Source organism: Oncorhynchus keta, chromosome 16 (genome assembly GCF_023373465.1).
Source record: "Oncorhynchus keta strain PuntledgeMale-10-30-2019 chromosome 16, Oket_V2, whole genome shotgun sequence".
NCBI lineage: Eukaryota > Metazoa > Chordata > Actinopteri > Salmoniformes > Salmonidae > Oncorhynchus > Oncorhynchus keta.
Genome location: NC_068436.1, coordinates 14,546,821 through 14,564,633, shown reverse-complemented (window position 1 = coordinate 14,564,633; position 17,813 = coordinate 14,546,821). Strand labels below are relative to the sequence as shown.

The following is a 17,813-nucleotide window of genomic DNA, read 5'->3' as shown; positions in this document are numbered from 1 at the left end:
TCCTGTAGATTAACTACAACCCTGTTCCTGGAGAGCTACCCTCCTGTAGGTTAATTCCAACCCTGTTCCTGGAGAGCTACCCTCCTGTAGGTTAATTCCAACCCTGTTCCTGGAGAGATACCCTCCTGTAGGTTAATTCCAACCCTGTTCCTGGACAGATACCCTCCTGTAGGTTTTCCCTCCAACCCCAGTTGTAACTAACCCGATTCTGTTTATCAACCAGATATTTATTAGAAGCAGGTGCGCTAGATTAGGGTTGGAGTGAAAACCTACAGGAAGGTATCTCTCCAGGAACAGGGTTGGAGTGAAAACCTACAGGAAGGTATCTCTCCAGGAACAGGGTTGGAGTGAAAACCTACAGGAAGGTATCTCTCCAGGAACAGGGTTGGAGTGAAAACCTACAGGAAGGTATCTCTCCAGGAACAGGGTTGGAGTGAAAACCTACAGGAAGGTATCTCTCCAGGAACAGGGTTGGAGTGAAAACCTACAGGAAGGTATCTCTCCAGGAACAGGGTTGGAGTGAAAACCTACAGGAAGGTATCTCTCCAGGAACAGGGTTGGAGTGAAAACCTACAGGAAGGTATCTCTCCAGGAACAGGGTTGGAGTGAAAACCTACAGGAAGGTATCTCTCCAGGAACAGGGTTGGAGTGAAAACCTACAGGAAGGTATCTCTCCAGGAACAGGGTTGGAGTGAAAACCTACAGGAAGGTATCTCTCCAGGAACAGGGTTGGAGTGACAACCTACAGGAAGGTATCTCTCCAGGAACAGGGTTGGAGTGAAAACCTACAGGAAGGTATCTCTCCAGGAACAGGGTTGGAGTGAAAACCTACAGGAAGGTATCTCTCCAGGAACAGGGTTGGAGTGAAAACCTACAGGAAGGTATCTCTCCAGGAACAGGGTTGGAGTGAAAACCTTGGTCTAATGTATTGATATCACATTTACTTGACTTTGTCATATACCTTAACGCTCATAGTCCAATGTATATTATGTTGACATTGTGTGGATTGTGTTTAGGCAACATGCTAATATATTCTGTATCTTTACAGACAGCCATATGCTATCTAGTATACTGTAATCTTCTCTCTGTATCAGGCTGTATTAACACACTGTACATATAACATTTTATCAGACAAATACATGTCTGCTTTTACTTGTCAATGCATTATTCATTTTTGAGACAGAGTGAAAATGACTGCGCTGCTCTGTTTTGCTGTTCACCTTTGACCTTCGGTGTCTGCTCCAATCAGAACGTACAGCCAGTCGGACTGTGTGCGTGTACATAGGTGAGGAGAGGACTAGCAGTAAAGCCCTACAGCGAACAGCCAGACAGCCACACCATTACCGATTCAACACATGTAAAGCTACCGTATCATACCTCGAGGTATACCTGTGATGCATCGACAGAGGGGGGATACAGAGATGAGCTGGGAGAGACACATGTAAAGCTACCGTATCATACCTCGAGGTATACCTGTGATGCATCGACAGAGGGGGGATACAGAGATGAGCGGGGAGAGACACATGTAAAGCTACCGTATCATACCTCGAGGTATACCTGTGATGCATCGACAGAGGGGGGATACAGAGATGAGCTGGGAGAGACACATGTAAAGCTACCGTATCATACCTCGAGGTATACCTGTGATGCATCGACAGAGGGGGGATACAGAGATGAGCGGGGAGAGACACATGTAAAGCTACCGTATCATACCTCGAGGTATACCTGTGATGCATCAACAGAGGGGGGATACAGAGATGAGCGGGGAGAGACACATGTAAAGCTACCGTATCATACCTCGAGGTATACCTGTGATGCATCGACAGAGGGGGGATACAGAGATGAGCGGGGAGAGACACATGTAAAGCTACCGTATCATACCTCGAGGTATACCTGTGATGCATCAACAGAGGGGGAATACAGAGATGAGCGGGGAGAGACACATGTAAAGCTACCGTATCATACCTCGAGGTATACCTGTGATGCATCGACAGAGGGGGGATACAGAGATGAGCTGGGAGAGACACATGTAAATCTACCGTATCATACCTCGAGGTATACCTGTGATGCATCAACAGAGGGGGAATACAGAGATGAGCGGGGAGAGACACATGTAAAGCTACCGTATCATACCTCGAGGTATACCTGTGATGCATCGACAGAGGGGGATACAGAGATGAGCGGGAGAGACACATGGATGCCGTCAGGGAGGATGAGAGGAAAGGATCAAAATAAAGGAGGAGAGTACCGGAGAGAGGAGGACCCTGAGGGTGAGAGAGAAGGAAGAAAGATGAGTGAGCGAGAGAAGGAGATGGATAAGAGGAGGAGTCATAAGATGACATCCTCATCCCCTCGCTCTCCCTCTCTGGTCGACCTGCTCAGAAAGGGGTGAAGAGTTCAGCTGCTTCAAAGGGATGCAGTGGTGGAAGACAACATGTCAGTTGGGGAGCGAAACAGCAGCAGCAGACAGAGACTGATCTTAGACCAGTTACCTCTTATTCAGCCAGGAGCGGGAGGGGTGATACTGCTGCTACATCTGTTCTCAGATCGGCTGGTAATGTAGCGTTCAATAATTCAGTACAATTATGATGCAACACTTGCACTGAGACTAACGGAGAGTGGTGTGTTTGTTACAGAGTGAGAGGGGGGCGGTTCAAAGACCCAATAGTCATTCGCTGAAAAAAAAGATCCAGAAATGTATATATCCAGAAATGAATATATATATACACATACATACAGTAGTGGCCAAAGGTTTTGAGAATGACACAAATATTAATTTTCACAATGTCTGCTGCCTCAGTTTGTATGATGGCAATTTGCATATACTCCAGGATGTTATGAAGAGTGATCAGATGAATTGCAATTAATTGCAAAGTACCTCTTTGCCATGAAAATGAACTGAATCCCCCAAAAAACATTTCCACTGCATTTCAGCCCTGCCACAAAAGGACCAGCTGACATCATGTCAGCGATTCTCTCGTTAACACAGGTGTGAGTGTTGACGAGGACAAGGCTGGAGATCACTCTGTCATGCAGAAGCTTCAAAAGGAGGGTGGTGCTTGGAATCATTGTTCTTCCTCTGTCAAACATGGTTACCTGCAAGGAAACACGTGCCGTCATCATTGCTTTGCACAAAAAGGGCTTCACAGGCAAGGATATTGCCAGTGAGATTGCACCTAAATCAACCAATTATTGGATCATCAAGAACCTCAAAGAGAGCGGTTCAATTGTTGTGAAGAAGATTTCAGGGTGCCCAAGAAAGTCCAGCAAGCGCCAGGACCGTCTCCTAAAGTTGATTCAGCTGCGGGATCGGGGCACCACCAGTACAGAGCTTGCTCAGGAATGGCAGCAGGCAGATGTGAGTGCATCTCCACGCACAGTGAGGCAAAGACTTTTGGAGGATGGCCTGGTGTCAAGGGCAGCAAAGAAGCAAGCCACTTCTCTCCAGGAAAAACATCAGGGACAGATTGATATTCTGCAAAAGGTACAGGGATTGGACTGCTGAGGACTGGGGTAAAGTCATTTTCTCTGATGAATCCCCTTTCCAATTGTTTGGGGCATCCGTAAAAAAAGCTTGTCCGGAGAAGACAAGGTGAGTGCTACCATCAGTCCTGTGTCATGCCAACAGTAAAGCATCCTGAGACCATTCATGTGTGGGGTTGCTTTTCAGCCAAGGGAGTGGGCTCACTCACAATTGTGCATAAAAACACAGCCATGAATAAAGAATGGTACCAACACATCCTCAGAGAGCAACTTCTCCCAACCATCCCATTGATAATCCCATTGAGAACTTGTGGTCAATCATCAAGAGGCGGGTGGAAAAACAAAAACCCACAAATTCTGACAAACTCCAAGCATTGATTATGCAAGAATGGGCTGCCATCAGTCAGGATGTGGCCCAGAAGTTAATTGACAGCATATGCTAGGGCGGATTGCAAGAGGTCTTGGAAAAAGAAGGGTCAACACTGCAAATATTGACTCTTTGCATCAACTTCATGTAATTGTCAATAAAAGCCTTAAACACTTATGAAATGCTTGTAATTATACTTATACAGTATTCCATAGTAACATCTGACAAAAATATCTAAAGACACTGAGGCAGCAGACTTTGTGAAAATGTATATTTGTGTCACTCTCAAAACTTTCGGCCACAACTGTACTTTGGTGCGAAAAGTGCAAATCAATCCCAGAACAACAGCAAAGGACCCTGTGAGGATGCTGGAGGAAACAGGTACAAACGTATCTATATCCACAGTAAAACGAGTCCTATATCAACATAACCTGAAAGGCCAATCAGCAAGGAAGAAGCCACCACTCCAAAACCACCATAAAAAAGCCAGCGGTTTGCAACTGCACATGGGGACAAAACTTTTTGGAGAAATATCCTCTGGTCTGATGAAACAAAAATAGAACTGCTTGGCCATAATGACTGAGTTAGGTTTGGAGGAAAAAGGGGGAAAGCCAAAGAACACCATCCCAACCGGGATGTGACAATAACAAAAGTTTATCTCAATACTTTGTGATATACCCTTTGTTGGCAATGAGGTCGAATCTTTTCTGTAAGTCTTCACAAGGTTTTCACACACTGTTGCTGGTATTTTGGCCCATTCCTCCATGCAGATCTCCTCTAGAGCAGTGATGTTTTGGGGTTGTTGCTGGGCAACACGGACTTTCAACTCCCTCCAAAGACTTTCTATGGGGTTGAGATCTGGAGACTGGCTTGGCCACTCCAGGACCTTGAAATGCTTCTTACGAAGTTACTCCTTCGTTTCCCGGGCGGTGTGTTTGGGATCATTGTCATGCTGAAAGACCCAGCCACGTTTCATCTTCAATGCCCTTGCTGATGGAAGGAGGTTTTCACTCAAAATCTCACGATACATGGTCCCATTCATTCTTTCCTTTACACGGATCCTTTACACGGATCAGTCGTCCCGGTCCTTTTGCAGAAAAACAGCCCCAAAGCATGATGTTTCCACCCCCATGCTTCACAGTAGGTATGGTGTTCTTTGGATGCAACTCAGCATTCTTTGTCCTCCAAACACGACGAGTTGAGTTTTTACCAAAAAGTTCAATTTTGGTTTCATCTGACCATATGAAATTCTCCCAATCTTCTTCTGGATCATCCAAATGCTCTCTAGCAAACTTTAGACGGGCCTGGACATGTACTGGCTTAAGCAGGGGGACACGTCTGGCACTGCAGGATTTGAGTCCCTGGCGGCGTAGTGTGTTACTGATGGTAGGCTTTGTTACTTTTGTCCCAGCTCTCTGCAGGTCATTCACTAGGTCCCCCCATGTGGTTCTGAGATTTTTGCTCACCGTTCTTGTGATCATTTTGATCCCACGGGGTGAGATCAAACAGGTGCCATTAATACAGGTAACGAGTGGAGGACAGAGGAGCATCTTAAAGAAGAAGTTACAGGTCTGTGAGAGCCAGAAATCTTTCTTGTTTGTAGGTGACCAAATACTTATTTTCCACCATTATTTGCAAATAAATTCATTAAAAAAAATCCTACAATGTGATTTTCTGGATTATTTTCCCTCATTTTGTCTGTCATAGTTGAAGTGTACCTATGATGAAAATTACAGGCCTCTCATCTTTTTAAGTGGGAGAACTTGCGCAATTGGTGGCTGACTAAATACTTTTTTGCCCCACTGTATACACACACACACACACACACACACACACACACACACACACACACACACACACACACACACACACACACACACACACACACACACACACACACACACACACAGTGGGGAGAACAAGTATTTTATACACTGCCGATTTTGCAGGTTTTCCTACTTACAAAGCGTGTAGAGGTCTGTAATTTTTTTTTATCATAGGTACACATCAACTATCAGAGACGGAATCTAAAACAAAAATCCAGAAAATCACATTGTATGATTTTTAAGTAATTCATTTGCATTTTATTGCATGACATAAGTATTTGATCACCTACCAACCACTAAGAATTCCAGGTCTCACAGACCTGTTAGTTTTCTTTAAGAATCCCTCCTGTTCTCCACTCATTACCTGTATTAACTGCACCTGTTTGAACTCGTTACCTGTATAACAGACACCTGTCCACACACTCAATCAAACAGACTCCAACCTCTCCACAATGGCAAAGACCAGAGAGCTGTGTAAGGACATGAGGGTTAAATTGTTGACCTGCACAAGGCTGGGATGGGCTACAGGACAATAGGCAAGCAGCTTGGTGAGAAGGCAACAACTGTTGGCTCAATTATTAGAAAATGTAAGAACTTCAAGATGACGGTCAATCAGCCTCGGTCTGGGGCTCCATGCAAGATCTCACCTCGTGGGGCATCAATGATCATGAGGAAGGTGAGGGATCAGCCCAGAACTACACGGCAGGACCTGGTCAATGACCTGAAAGAGCTGGGACCACAGTCTCAAAGAAAACCATTAGTAACACACTACGCCGTCATGGATTAAAATCCTGCAGCGCACGCAAGGTCCCCCTGCTCAAGCCAGCAATGTCCAGGCCCGTCTGAAGTTTGCCAATGACCATCTGGATGATTCAGGGGAGGAATGGGAGACGGTCATGTGGTCTGATGAGACAAAAATATAGCTTTTTGGTCTGAACTCCACTCGCCGTGTTTGGAGGAAGAAGGATGAATACAACCCCAAGAACACCATCCCAACCGTGAAGCATGGAGGTGGAAACATCATTCTTAGTGGATGCTTTTCTGCAAAGGGAACAGGACGATTGCACCCTATTGAGGGGAGGATGGATGGGGCCATGTATTGCGAGATCTTGGCCAACAACCTCCTTCCCTCGGTAAGAGCATTGGAGATGAGTCGTGGCTGGGTCTTCCAGCATGACAACGACCCAAAACACACAGACAGGGCAACTAAGGAGTGGCTCCGTAAGAAGCATCTCAAGGTCCTGGAGTGGCCTAGCCCATCTCCAGACCTGAACCCAATTGAAAATCTTTGGAGGGAACTGAAAGTCCGAATTGCCCAGCGAAAGCCCCGAAACCTGAAGGATCTGGAGAAGGTCTGTATGGAGGAGTGGGCCAAAATCCCTGCTGCAGTGTGTGCAAACCTGGTCAAGAACTACTGGAAACATATGATCTCTGTAATTGCAAACAAAGGTTTCTGTACCAAATATTAAGTTATGCTTTTCTGATGTATCAAATACTTATGTCATGCAATAAAATGCAAATGAATTACTTAAAAATCATACAATGTGATTTTCTGGATTTTTGTTTTAGATTCCGTCTCTCACAGTTGAAGTGTACCTATGATAAAAATGACAGACCCCTCCTATATGCTTTGTAAGTAGGAAAACCTGCAAAATCGGCAGTGATTAAATACTTGTTCTCCCACTGTACACATACATACATACATACATACATACATACATACATACATACATACATACATACATACATACATACATACATACATACATACATACATACATACATACATACATACATACATACATACATTCATCAAAGCTATGGAATCATGTAGTAACCAAAAATAAGTGTTCAACCAATCAAAATACATTTTATATTTGAGATTCTTCAAAGTAGCCACCCTTTGCCTTGATGACAGCTTTGCACACTCTTAGCATTCCCTCAACCAACTTAACCTGGAATGCCTTTCCCAGTGAAAGTTACGCCCCTGCTTTGTCCTATTCTGTTCTGTATGTGTGTGTGAGAGTGTATCCTGTAGTCCAACATCTTTGACAAGACGTCATCAGGTTCTACTACAGCCCACATCATTTTAACCACACGACCCCAACTGGGACGCCATGTCAGGTACACTCGTCTTAATTAGCAAGGTAATGACCTTGGGCGCTGAGGGCAACAAAAGACGAAACGGAGTGGGGTATATTGGGACGGAAATAGGCTCACTGCTAGGAGAAGGGTGTGATTTCACACCCATGGTGGTGGGTAGGGGTAGATGAAACCAGGGACAGTGGGTGGAAGGGACATCATCACCCACACTTTGCCAGCCTGCCTGCCTGGGACAAAGGGTATCACTCAAGGCACTGTAACCCCCCAGATCCCCCCTCCTCCCAGTCCCCTGATGTCCTTCTGTACCCTCTATACCAGTACCCATCTGCTAACAGGCACTAGCAGGCGTTAGCCAGCAGCACAGGGGACTGCTTAGCCCTACTGTAATTAGCCCCTAGACGCTAACCGTGCTAACAGCATGTTTTAAAACAGATGTAGGGGTGGGAGAGAGCGCTACCGCCACCACCGTCATTTGATAAGGAGAGAGAAGGAACGAAAAGAGAGAGAAACAGAAGTGACCTAGTTAAAGCAGTGATGCAACACATTACAGTACACAATGGTCAGTTTTGATGCCAGTCCTCCTTGCTCTCCTGATGGTTGCCTTGGTCAACTGAAAAGGAGCTAGTCCGGTCATTTAATTACATCTAGCCTATTCCATATTAGTGGGTTTAAGGAGGAGCCTCTCTGGTTACAATCCATTTAACCAGTCTATTGTAAGATCTGTAAGATTTTTTCAATCTGTGCTCAATCGCACCCATGTGACTTTCTTTTAGCCAACAGCGTGCCTCCCTGCGCAGGAGTTGACCTCGGCAAGGGGTCAGAGGTGACGGAGTAGACGCCCTTGGAACCTCGTAGCCGTGTGACGCAGATGACTCATACGGAGTTTACCTTCCCCCTGGCCTCCCCCTCCTCCTCACCCGTTCCTCTCTCTAACCTCAAGGCCATCTGACTGAGGGGCCAGACTCACTGTCACAGCCATCACACGAGACAACCTTCTCTCCTACTCCCTCAGACGACCCTGCTGCTGTTGTCATGACAATGGACGACGGCACTACTCTCTCTACTAAGCTCCGGGAGGGGGTGAGCACAATGAAAGATATTTGAAGTATTAAAGGTAGAATTCGTAATTTTTCTCGGCGCATGCTGCTAAATTACAAAGGCTAACAGGCTAACGTTAAACTACACTGACAGGCTAGGCTCTGAATGCTAGCGGAGGCTAAAGGAGGATGTGGTGGTGTGGTGAGCATGTCGGCCCAGAGGTGGGGAATGATGGTGAGGAAACAGAGCAAAGGACAAGCAGCAGTAGTGGAGGAATCACTCAGAGACTTTCCACCTCCTCTCTGTTCAACTCTCTCTCACACACACACACACACACACACACACACACACACACACACACACACACACACACAGTGTGTGTGTGGTGTATGGTGAAGCAGCGCTCCCATGCAGTGACTATGACTCACTGTAGACACAGGGTGACCCAGAGAGAACAAGAGAACAGAACAATGGCAGCTGGTGTGTGAGGGTACAGGATGAGATGAGGGGCCATGAAGCTGAGAGATCACTGTACTGTTATAAACTGCTGTGTTACACTACACACCCCGCAGCACTGTTCCCTCGGAGCATGGAATTACATGAAATCAAGAGATCACACACACACAGACACACAGGATAACACCCACCCACCACCAACATCTACATCACGCACAACCTACAAGCTACACACAGACACACACTTGAACCAATTAAGACACTTGATTAGCGGAGAGACACACTGAGCTCTCACACTGTGGACAAACACATGCCCAACACACACGTGTGATCTGTGCCACACACTTGACCACACTTTCAGCTAAAATGAAATAAGCAGATAGTGTAGCCTATCTCTGTCTCATATAGTCGAGGGGGAGAGGGGCCTCTCGTATGACATAACCTGTACTGCAGCAGAAATAACAGAGAACATGCTAAAACTAGAAGACGGTTTAGGACAGGGTGTTATTTTCAGTCCTTCCATCCTTTCACTATCTCTGTCTCATATAGTCGAGGGGAGAGGGGCCTCTCGTATGACATAACCTGTACTGCAGCAGAAATAACAGAGAACATGCTAAAACTAGAAGACGGTTCAGGACAGGGTGTTCTTTCGTCCCTCCGTCATCTCTGTTTTCATAGAGAGGGGCGAGGGTGAGAGGGGGCCAGGTTTGAGGTTCACTGTAGCGCAACGTTGGAGATGGACCCAGCATCCATCGATTGGTTTGTTTCGGACGGAGGACCGCAGGACGGGAAAAGGATATTGACTGAACAACATGAAAAATAATTGACCCTTCTGCCCATCTTCCACCCAAAAAACTTGAGAGGAGGAGGAGGAGGCAGGAGGAGGAGGAGGAGGAGGCAGGAGGGAAAGAGAGAGAACAGAAACCGGGGGAGAGAGAAAAAGAAAGAAAAACAGAAGGAAGTGGAGAGGAATACGCAGGAGGGAGAGAAAGAGAACAGAGGTGTTGAGAGAGGACTTTGACCTGGATATTACCATGAGAGGACACAAAGGCTTTGGTGCCAAAATAGAGCGCTTTGAGTCTCAGTGTAAGAGATAAACATTTCCCAGTACAATGGTTTTCACCTGTACTGTGCCTCACGTTTGACAACTGTTCCATTTGACTTCTCTACATACAATGCTTTTACCCGTGTCATTACATGGCAGGGACCTGGGTCACCTTTGACCTCTCTACTGATTCATTCCTATTGGCTGATTTAAGGCACTAACTGTACCATGTTAACCCAGTCACGAGCAGAATAGATTGAGGACTACCCTTTCACTGCAATCTCCAGATCAACATGGGTGAATTATATACTCAGATGTGCGAGATCACTGAGTAGAGTTTTAAAAAAGACTTGCACGCCTTGTCAGTTCATAGGTCAAGTTAAGGTTTGTGGAGCTCTTTTGAATCCAATCCAATCTCTACTTGCACTATCCTATATTTTAATTTTTAAAATTGTACTTTTATTTAACCAGGCAAGTCAGTTAAGAATATATTCTTATTTTCAATGACGGCCTGGGAACAGTGGGTTAACTGCCTGTTCAGGGGCAGAACGACAGATTTGTACCTTGTCAGCTCGGGGGTTTGAACTCGCAACCTTCCGGTTACTAGTCCATTGCTCTAACCACTAGGTTCTAACTATTTTTTATGATCAAATTGGCTGTGAATGTGTGTATTGTGCTGTCAATAAAACACTTCTAACCCGGAACACATACACACACCCCCAACCCCACACACAGCCCATTACCTTACCTGATAGCTTCATCAGCAGCTCCGACGCCACCTTGAAGTTGATGTCCTGGCTGAGGAGACTGTTCTTGTTCCCCATGGGGCTTCCCTCGCGTCCCTTCAGGGTCCCCCTGTGGTCCCCACTGTCTGTTGTGACCTCTGCTGGCCCTGTGGCCCCCAGCGCCACGCCCTGCTCCTGGTAGAAGGAGGAGTAGCTGGGCTGGCTCCGGGGGCTTCTCCGCACCTCTTCCTCATCTTCCTCTGCCCGGGGTTCCTGCTTCAGATGGAAGGACTGTGGAGCCTTCAGGGCTTCCTTCTGGTTGGCCGCTATACAGAGAGAAAGAGGGTGGGGGGGGTTAGAGAGAGAGGGGAGGGAGGGTTAGAGAGAGGAGGGGGGGGGTGTGAAAGAGTTAGAGGATAGCGAGAAGGTTGGAGAGGAGGAAAAGGTGAGAAGGAGAGAGGGGAAGAGGACAAATGAAAGAGGAGAGAGGAGGAGGTGGGAGGGAAAAGGGAGAGAGAGTAGAGCCAGATTGGTGAGAGAGGTGATTGTCAAGAGGAATGAGAGGGACGACGAGGACAGAGAGAGGGTTGAGGAGGGTTGTGTGTGAGAGATCCTCAACTATTTGTGGAACGATACAGTGTGGACTGTTGCAGAAGAGCAGGGTTCAACTGGGGTTTTCTCCATGTGACAGTTGATCACATAAACCCAACAATAACATAACGCTGGTCACATGGCACAACACGTGGCCGTGTGTCTGCATTCTACTGTCTTCTGTGTTCTTAGTGTGTACCTCAAACCACACACACACACTGACCAGTAACATGTGAGAGAGAGGGAGTCTATCAGATTGAGGATGAGAGTAGGTTTTGTAAGCGGTCTGTTATTTAGAGAGAGAACTAAAAGTCCCTGGTCTGGACCATCAGTGAACAGTGAATCCTAGGATCCTGGAGCACAGATGGTAGGACCTAATGACTGACTCTCTCACTCTGTCCAGGTCTGCAGGGCATCTCTAACCAAATCCACTCCTCCTCTTCTCTTTCTCTCCATCTTTATTTCACACATACACATACACACACACTTAAGTTAGGCTTGCTAATACACAGATAATAATCAAACTAAATATCACACACCTGTGTGTGTGTGTGTGTGTGTGTGTGTGTGTGTGTGTGTGTGTGTGTGGAAACTGGGTCACATCTAATCCCGCCTTAGATGAATAATTAATAATAATTAGACATGGCGCAACTTCTGATCTCTGCCAAGAAAACCCAGAGACCACGGTGCCTCAACGCATTTGTGGTGATGGTTCTCTTACTCTTGGTCTCTCACTGCTCTCTCTCACACACTTGGGTCTGTTATCAGTCTTTGGTCGACGGCTGTCCCGTTTCCTCCAGCCCCACTATAGATCCGCTCCCCTGCTCACCCCCCCTCACTCCCTCCCGTCACACCTAACATCTCCGGCCGCCACAGGCCTGCAGCGGGGCCACCCCCCCTGCCCGTGTCATAAATCTGTGGCAGCTCCGGCCATCTGATTAATGATAATGCACGCTGGAGGGACAGAGGGGGACAGAGCGCTCAGGTAAGGGAGGACAGGAGCCACACTGGCAGAACCTCCCTGTGGGTGGACCTGCTAGACCTAAACCGCCCATGCTGTGCCACTGGGCTGTGCTGGTGGAGGCTTGTAGTGGGGGGGAGGGGTGTGTGAGGCCAAGTGGGAGGCTTGCGAATGGGGGACAGTGACTTTCACGTCAAGGGGTTAGGGGTCGCGGCAGCACCACCAGCTGGAAATGTCACACTGTCAGATGTCAGCGGGCAGGCTCGATGGTGGAGTGTGTGTGTGTGTGTGTGTCGGATGTCAGCGGGCAGGCTAAGTATAACCTGGTCAGCACCTGGAAGGACGTCCTCTAATTAGGAGTGTGTTCAGGCCGTGTTGGATCAGACAGGGACAGCACGCTTCACTGTGGCCCTGGCGAGGCCCACACACACACACACACACACACACACACACACACACACACACACACACCAACTCTATTACAGATGACCTGCACGCGCACACACACACCCCCCTCCGACGGTACTCCACCGGAACAATAACAACCCTCAAGACGCAGTGGACGTGGTGCTTACACACACAAAGTCACTCCACTACAATGACCTTTTTGGGCCCTATAAATAGCATCGTATTTAAACTCTCCCAATCTGATTTACAGAGATCACTCAATTATTTAGTACCCTAATGTGACGTTTTTCATTTCTCCAGTTGGGAACTCAAGTAACACAAAAAACACAAGTGTACCTTATCTATTCCACTTACCAGATGCTTTTTCCCTGCAGGAATCTAACCAATGACGCTGACATTGCTAGAGCCACGCTCTTACCAACTGAGCCACACAGGACTGCTGCTGCTACTACTACTGCTGCTGCTATGACTGCTGCTACTGCTACTACTACTGCTACTACGACTACTGCTGCTACTACGACTACTGCTGCTACTGCTACTACTACTGCTACTACGACTACTGCTGCTACTACGACTACTGCTGCTACTACGACTACTGCTGCTACTACGACTACTGCTGCTACTACGACTACTGCTGCTACTACGACTACTGCTGCTACTACGACTACTGCTGCTACTGCTACTACTGCTGCTACTACGACTACTGCTGCTACTACGACTACTGCTACTACGACTACTGCTGCTACGACGACTAATGCTGCTACTACGACTACTGCTGCTACGACTAATGCTGCTACGACGACTACTGCTACTACGACTACTGCTGCTACTACGACGACTAATGCTGCTACGACTACTACTGCTACTACTACTGCTACTACGACTACTGCTGCTACTACGACTACTGCTGCTACTACGACTACTGCTGCTACTGCTACACGACTACTGCTACTACGACTACTGCTGCTACGACGACTACTGCTGACTACTGCTACTACGACTAATGCTGCTACGACGACTACTGCTACTACGACTAACTGCTACTACGACTAATGCTGCTACTACGACTACTGCTGCTACTACGACTACTGCTACTACGACTACTGCTACTACGACTACTGCTACTGCTGCTACTACGACTAATGCTGCTACTACGACTAATGCTGCTACTACGACTACTGCTGCTACTACGACTACTGCTGCTACTACGACTACTGCTGCTACTACTACGACTACTGCTGCTACTACGACTACTGCTGCTACTACGACTACTGCTGCTACTACGACTACTGCTGCTACTACGACTACTGCTGCTACTACGACTACTGCTGCTACTACGACTACTGCTGCTACTACGACTACTGCTGCTACTACGACTACTGCTGCTACTACGACTACTGCTACTATGACTACTGCTGCTACTACGACTGCTGCTACTACGACTGCTACTACGACTACTGCTGCTACTACTACTACTGCTGCTACTACGACTACTGCTGCTACTACGACTACTGCTGCTACTACGACTACTGCTACTACTACTGCTACTACTACGACTACTGCTGCTACTACGACTACTGCTACTACTACTACGACTACTGCTGCTACTACGACTGCTGCTACTACGACTACTGCGACTACTGCTACTACTGCGACTAATGCTGCTACTACGACTAATGCTGCTACTACGACTACTGCTGCTACTACGACTAATGCTACTACTACGACTACTGTTGCTACTACTGCTACTACGACTACTGCTGCTACTACGACTACTGCTACGACTAATGCTGCTACTACGACTACTACTGCTACTACGACTACTGCTGCTACTACTACGACTACTGCTGCTACGACTACTGCTACTACGACTACTGCTGCTACTACGACTACTGCTGCTACTACGACTACTACTGCTACTACGACTACTGCTACTGCTGCTACTACGACTACTGCTACTACGACTACTGCTACTACGACTACTGCTGCTACTACGACTACTGCTGCTACTACGACTACTGCTACTACGACTACTGCTACTGCTGCTACTACGACTAATGCTGCTACTACGACTACTGCTGCTACTACGACTAATGCTGCTACTACGACTAATGCTGCTACTACGACTACTGCTGCTACTACGACTACTGCTACTACTACTGCTACTACTACGACTACTGCTGCTACTACGACTAATGCTACTACTACGACTACTGTTGCTACTACTGCTACTACGACTACTGCTGCTACTACGACTACTGCTACTACTACGACTAATGCTGCTACTACGACTACTGCTGCTACTACGACTAATGCTGCTACTACGACTACTGCTGCTACTACGACTACTGCTACTACTACTGCTACTACTACGACTACTGCTGCTACTACGACTAATGCTGCTACTACGACTAATGCTGCTACTACGACTACTGCTACTACGACTAATGCTGCTACTACGACTACTGCTGCTACGACGACTAATGCTGCTACTACGACTACTGCTGCTACTACGACTACTGCTACTACGACTAATGCTGCTACTACGACTAATGCTGCTACTACGACTAATGCTGCTACTACGACTAATGCTGCTACTACGACTACTGCTACTACGACTACTGCTACTACGACTAATGCTGCTACTACGACTAATGCTGCTACTACGACTACTGCTGCTACTACGACTACTGCTGCTACTACGACTACTGCTGCTACTACTACGACTACTGCTGCTACTACGACTACTGCTGCTACTACGACTACTGCTGCTACTACGACTACTGCTGCTACTACGACTAATGCTGCTACTACGACTACTGCTGCTACTACGACTACTGCTACTACGACTACTGCTGCTACTACGACTACTGCTGCTACGACTACTGCTGCTACTACGACTACTGCTACTACGACTACTGCTGCTACTACGACTACTGCTGCTACTACGACTACTGCTGCTACGACTACTGCTACTACGACTACTGCTGCTGCTACTACGACTACTGCTGCTACTACGACTACTGCTACTACGACTACTGCTGCTGCTACTACGACTACTGCTGCTGCTACTACGACTACTGCTGCTACTACGACTACTGCTGCTACTACGACTAATGCTGCTACTACGACTACTGCTGCTACTACGACTACTGCTGCTACTACGACTACTACTGCTACTACGACTACTGCTGCTACGACTACTGCTACTACGACTACTGCTGCTACTACGACTACTGCTGCTACTACGACTACTGCTACTACGACTACTGCTGCTACGACTACTGCTACTGCTGCTACTACGACTACTGCTACTACGACTACTGCTGCTACTACGACTACTGCTGCTACTACGACTACTGCTACTACGACTACTGCTGCTACGACTACTGCTGCTACTACGACTAATGCTGCTACTACGACTACTGCTGCTACTACGACTACTGCTACTACGACTACTGCTACTACTACTGCTACTACTACGACTACTGCTGCTACTACGACTACTGCTACTACGACTACTGCTGCTACGACTACTGCTACTGCTGCTACTACGACTAATGCTGCTACTACGACTACTGCTGCTACTACGACTACTGCTGCTACTACGACTACTGCTGCTACTACGACTACTAATGCTACTACCACGACTACTGCTACCACGACTACTGCTACTACGACTACTGCTGCTACTACGACTACTGCTACTACGCTACTACTGCTGCTACCACGACTACTGCTGCTACTACGACTACTGCTGCTACTACGACTACTACTGCTACTACGACTACTGCTGCTACGACTACTGCTACTACGACTACTGCTGCTACTACGACTACTGCTGCTACTACGACTACTGCTACTACGACTACTACTGCTGCTACTACGACTACTGCTACTACGACTACTGCTACTACGACTACTGCTGCTACTACGACTACTGCTGCTACTACGACTACTGCTGCTACTACGACCACTGCTACCACGACTACTGCTACTGCTGCTACCACGACTACTGCTGCTACACGACTACTGCTGCTACTACGACTACTACGACTACTGCTACTACTACGACTACTACTGCTACTACGACTACTGCTGCTGCTACTACGACTACTGCTGCTACTACGACTACTGCTGCTACTACGACTAATGCTGCTACTGCACGACTAATGCTGCTACTACTACTGCTGCTACTCACGACTGCTGCTACTACGACTACTGCTACTACGACTACTGCTGCTACTACGACTACTGCTACTACACGACTACTGCTACTACGACTACTGCTGCTACTACGACTACTGCTACTACTACGACTACTGCTACTACGACTACTGCTGCTACTACGACTACTGCTGCTACTACGACTACTGCTGCTACACGACTACTGCTGCTACACGACTACTGCTGCTACTACGACTACTGCTACTACTGACTAATGACTACTGCTACTACACGACTAATGCTGCTACCACGACTAATGCTGCTACTACGACTACTGCTGCTACTACGACTAATGCTACTACGACTACTGCTGCTACTACGACTACGACTACTGCTACTACTACTGCTGCTACTACGACTACTGCTGCTACTACGACTACTGCTACTCGACTACTGCTGCTACTACGACTACTGCTGCTACTACGACTACTGCTGCTACTACGACTACTGCTGCTACGACTACTACTACGACTACTACTGACTACGACTACTGCTACTACGACTACTGCTGCTACTACGACTACTGCTACTACGACTACTGCTGCTACTACGACTACTGCTGCTACTGACTACTGCTACTACG

The 17,813-nt window shown here is 47.3% G+C and overlaps 1 protein-coding gene across 16 annotated transcripts in view; it reads right to left on the bottom strand.

Moving 5' to 3' along the window:
- The window catches only part of LOC127907959 (zinc finger protein 827-like), a 115,830-nt gene that overhangs the window by 14,018 nt on the left and 83,999 nt on the right, over window positions 1–17,813 (bottom strand). For all 16 annotated transcript variants that reach the window (XR_008065730.1, XR_008065731.1, XR_008065732.1 and 13 more), the window contains one exon: window positions 11,067–11,369. Coding sequence is in view for 4 of the 16 variants with exons in the window: in XM_052464734.1 (XP_052320694.1) it covers window positions 11,067–11,369 (303 nt within the window). In the remaining 12 variants the exon portion in view is untranslated. The remainder of the gene's footprint in view (window positions 1–11,066; window positions 11,370–17,813) is intronic.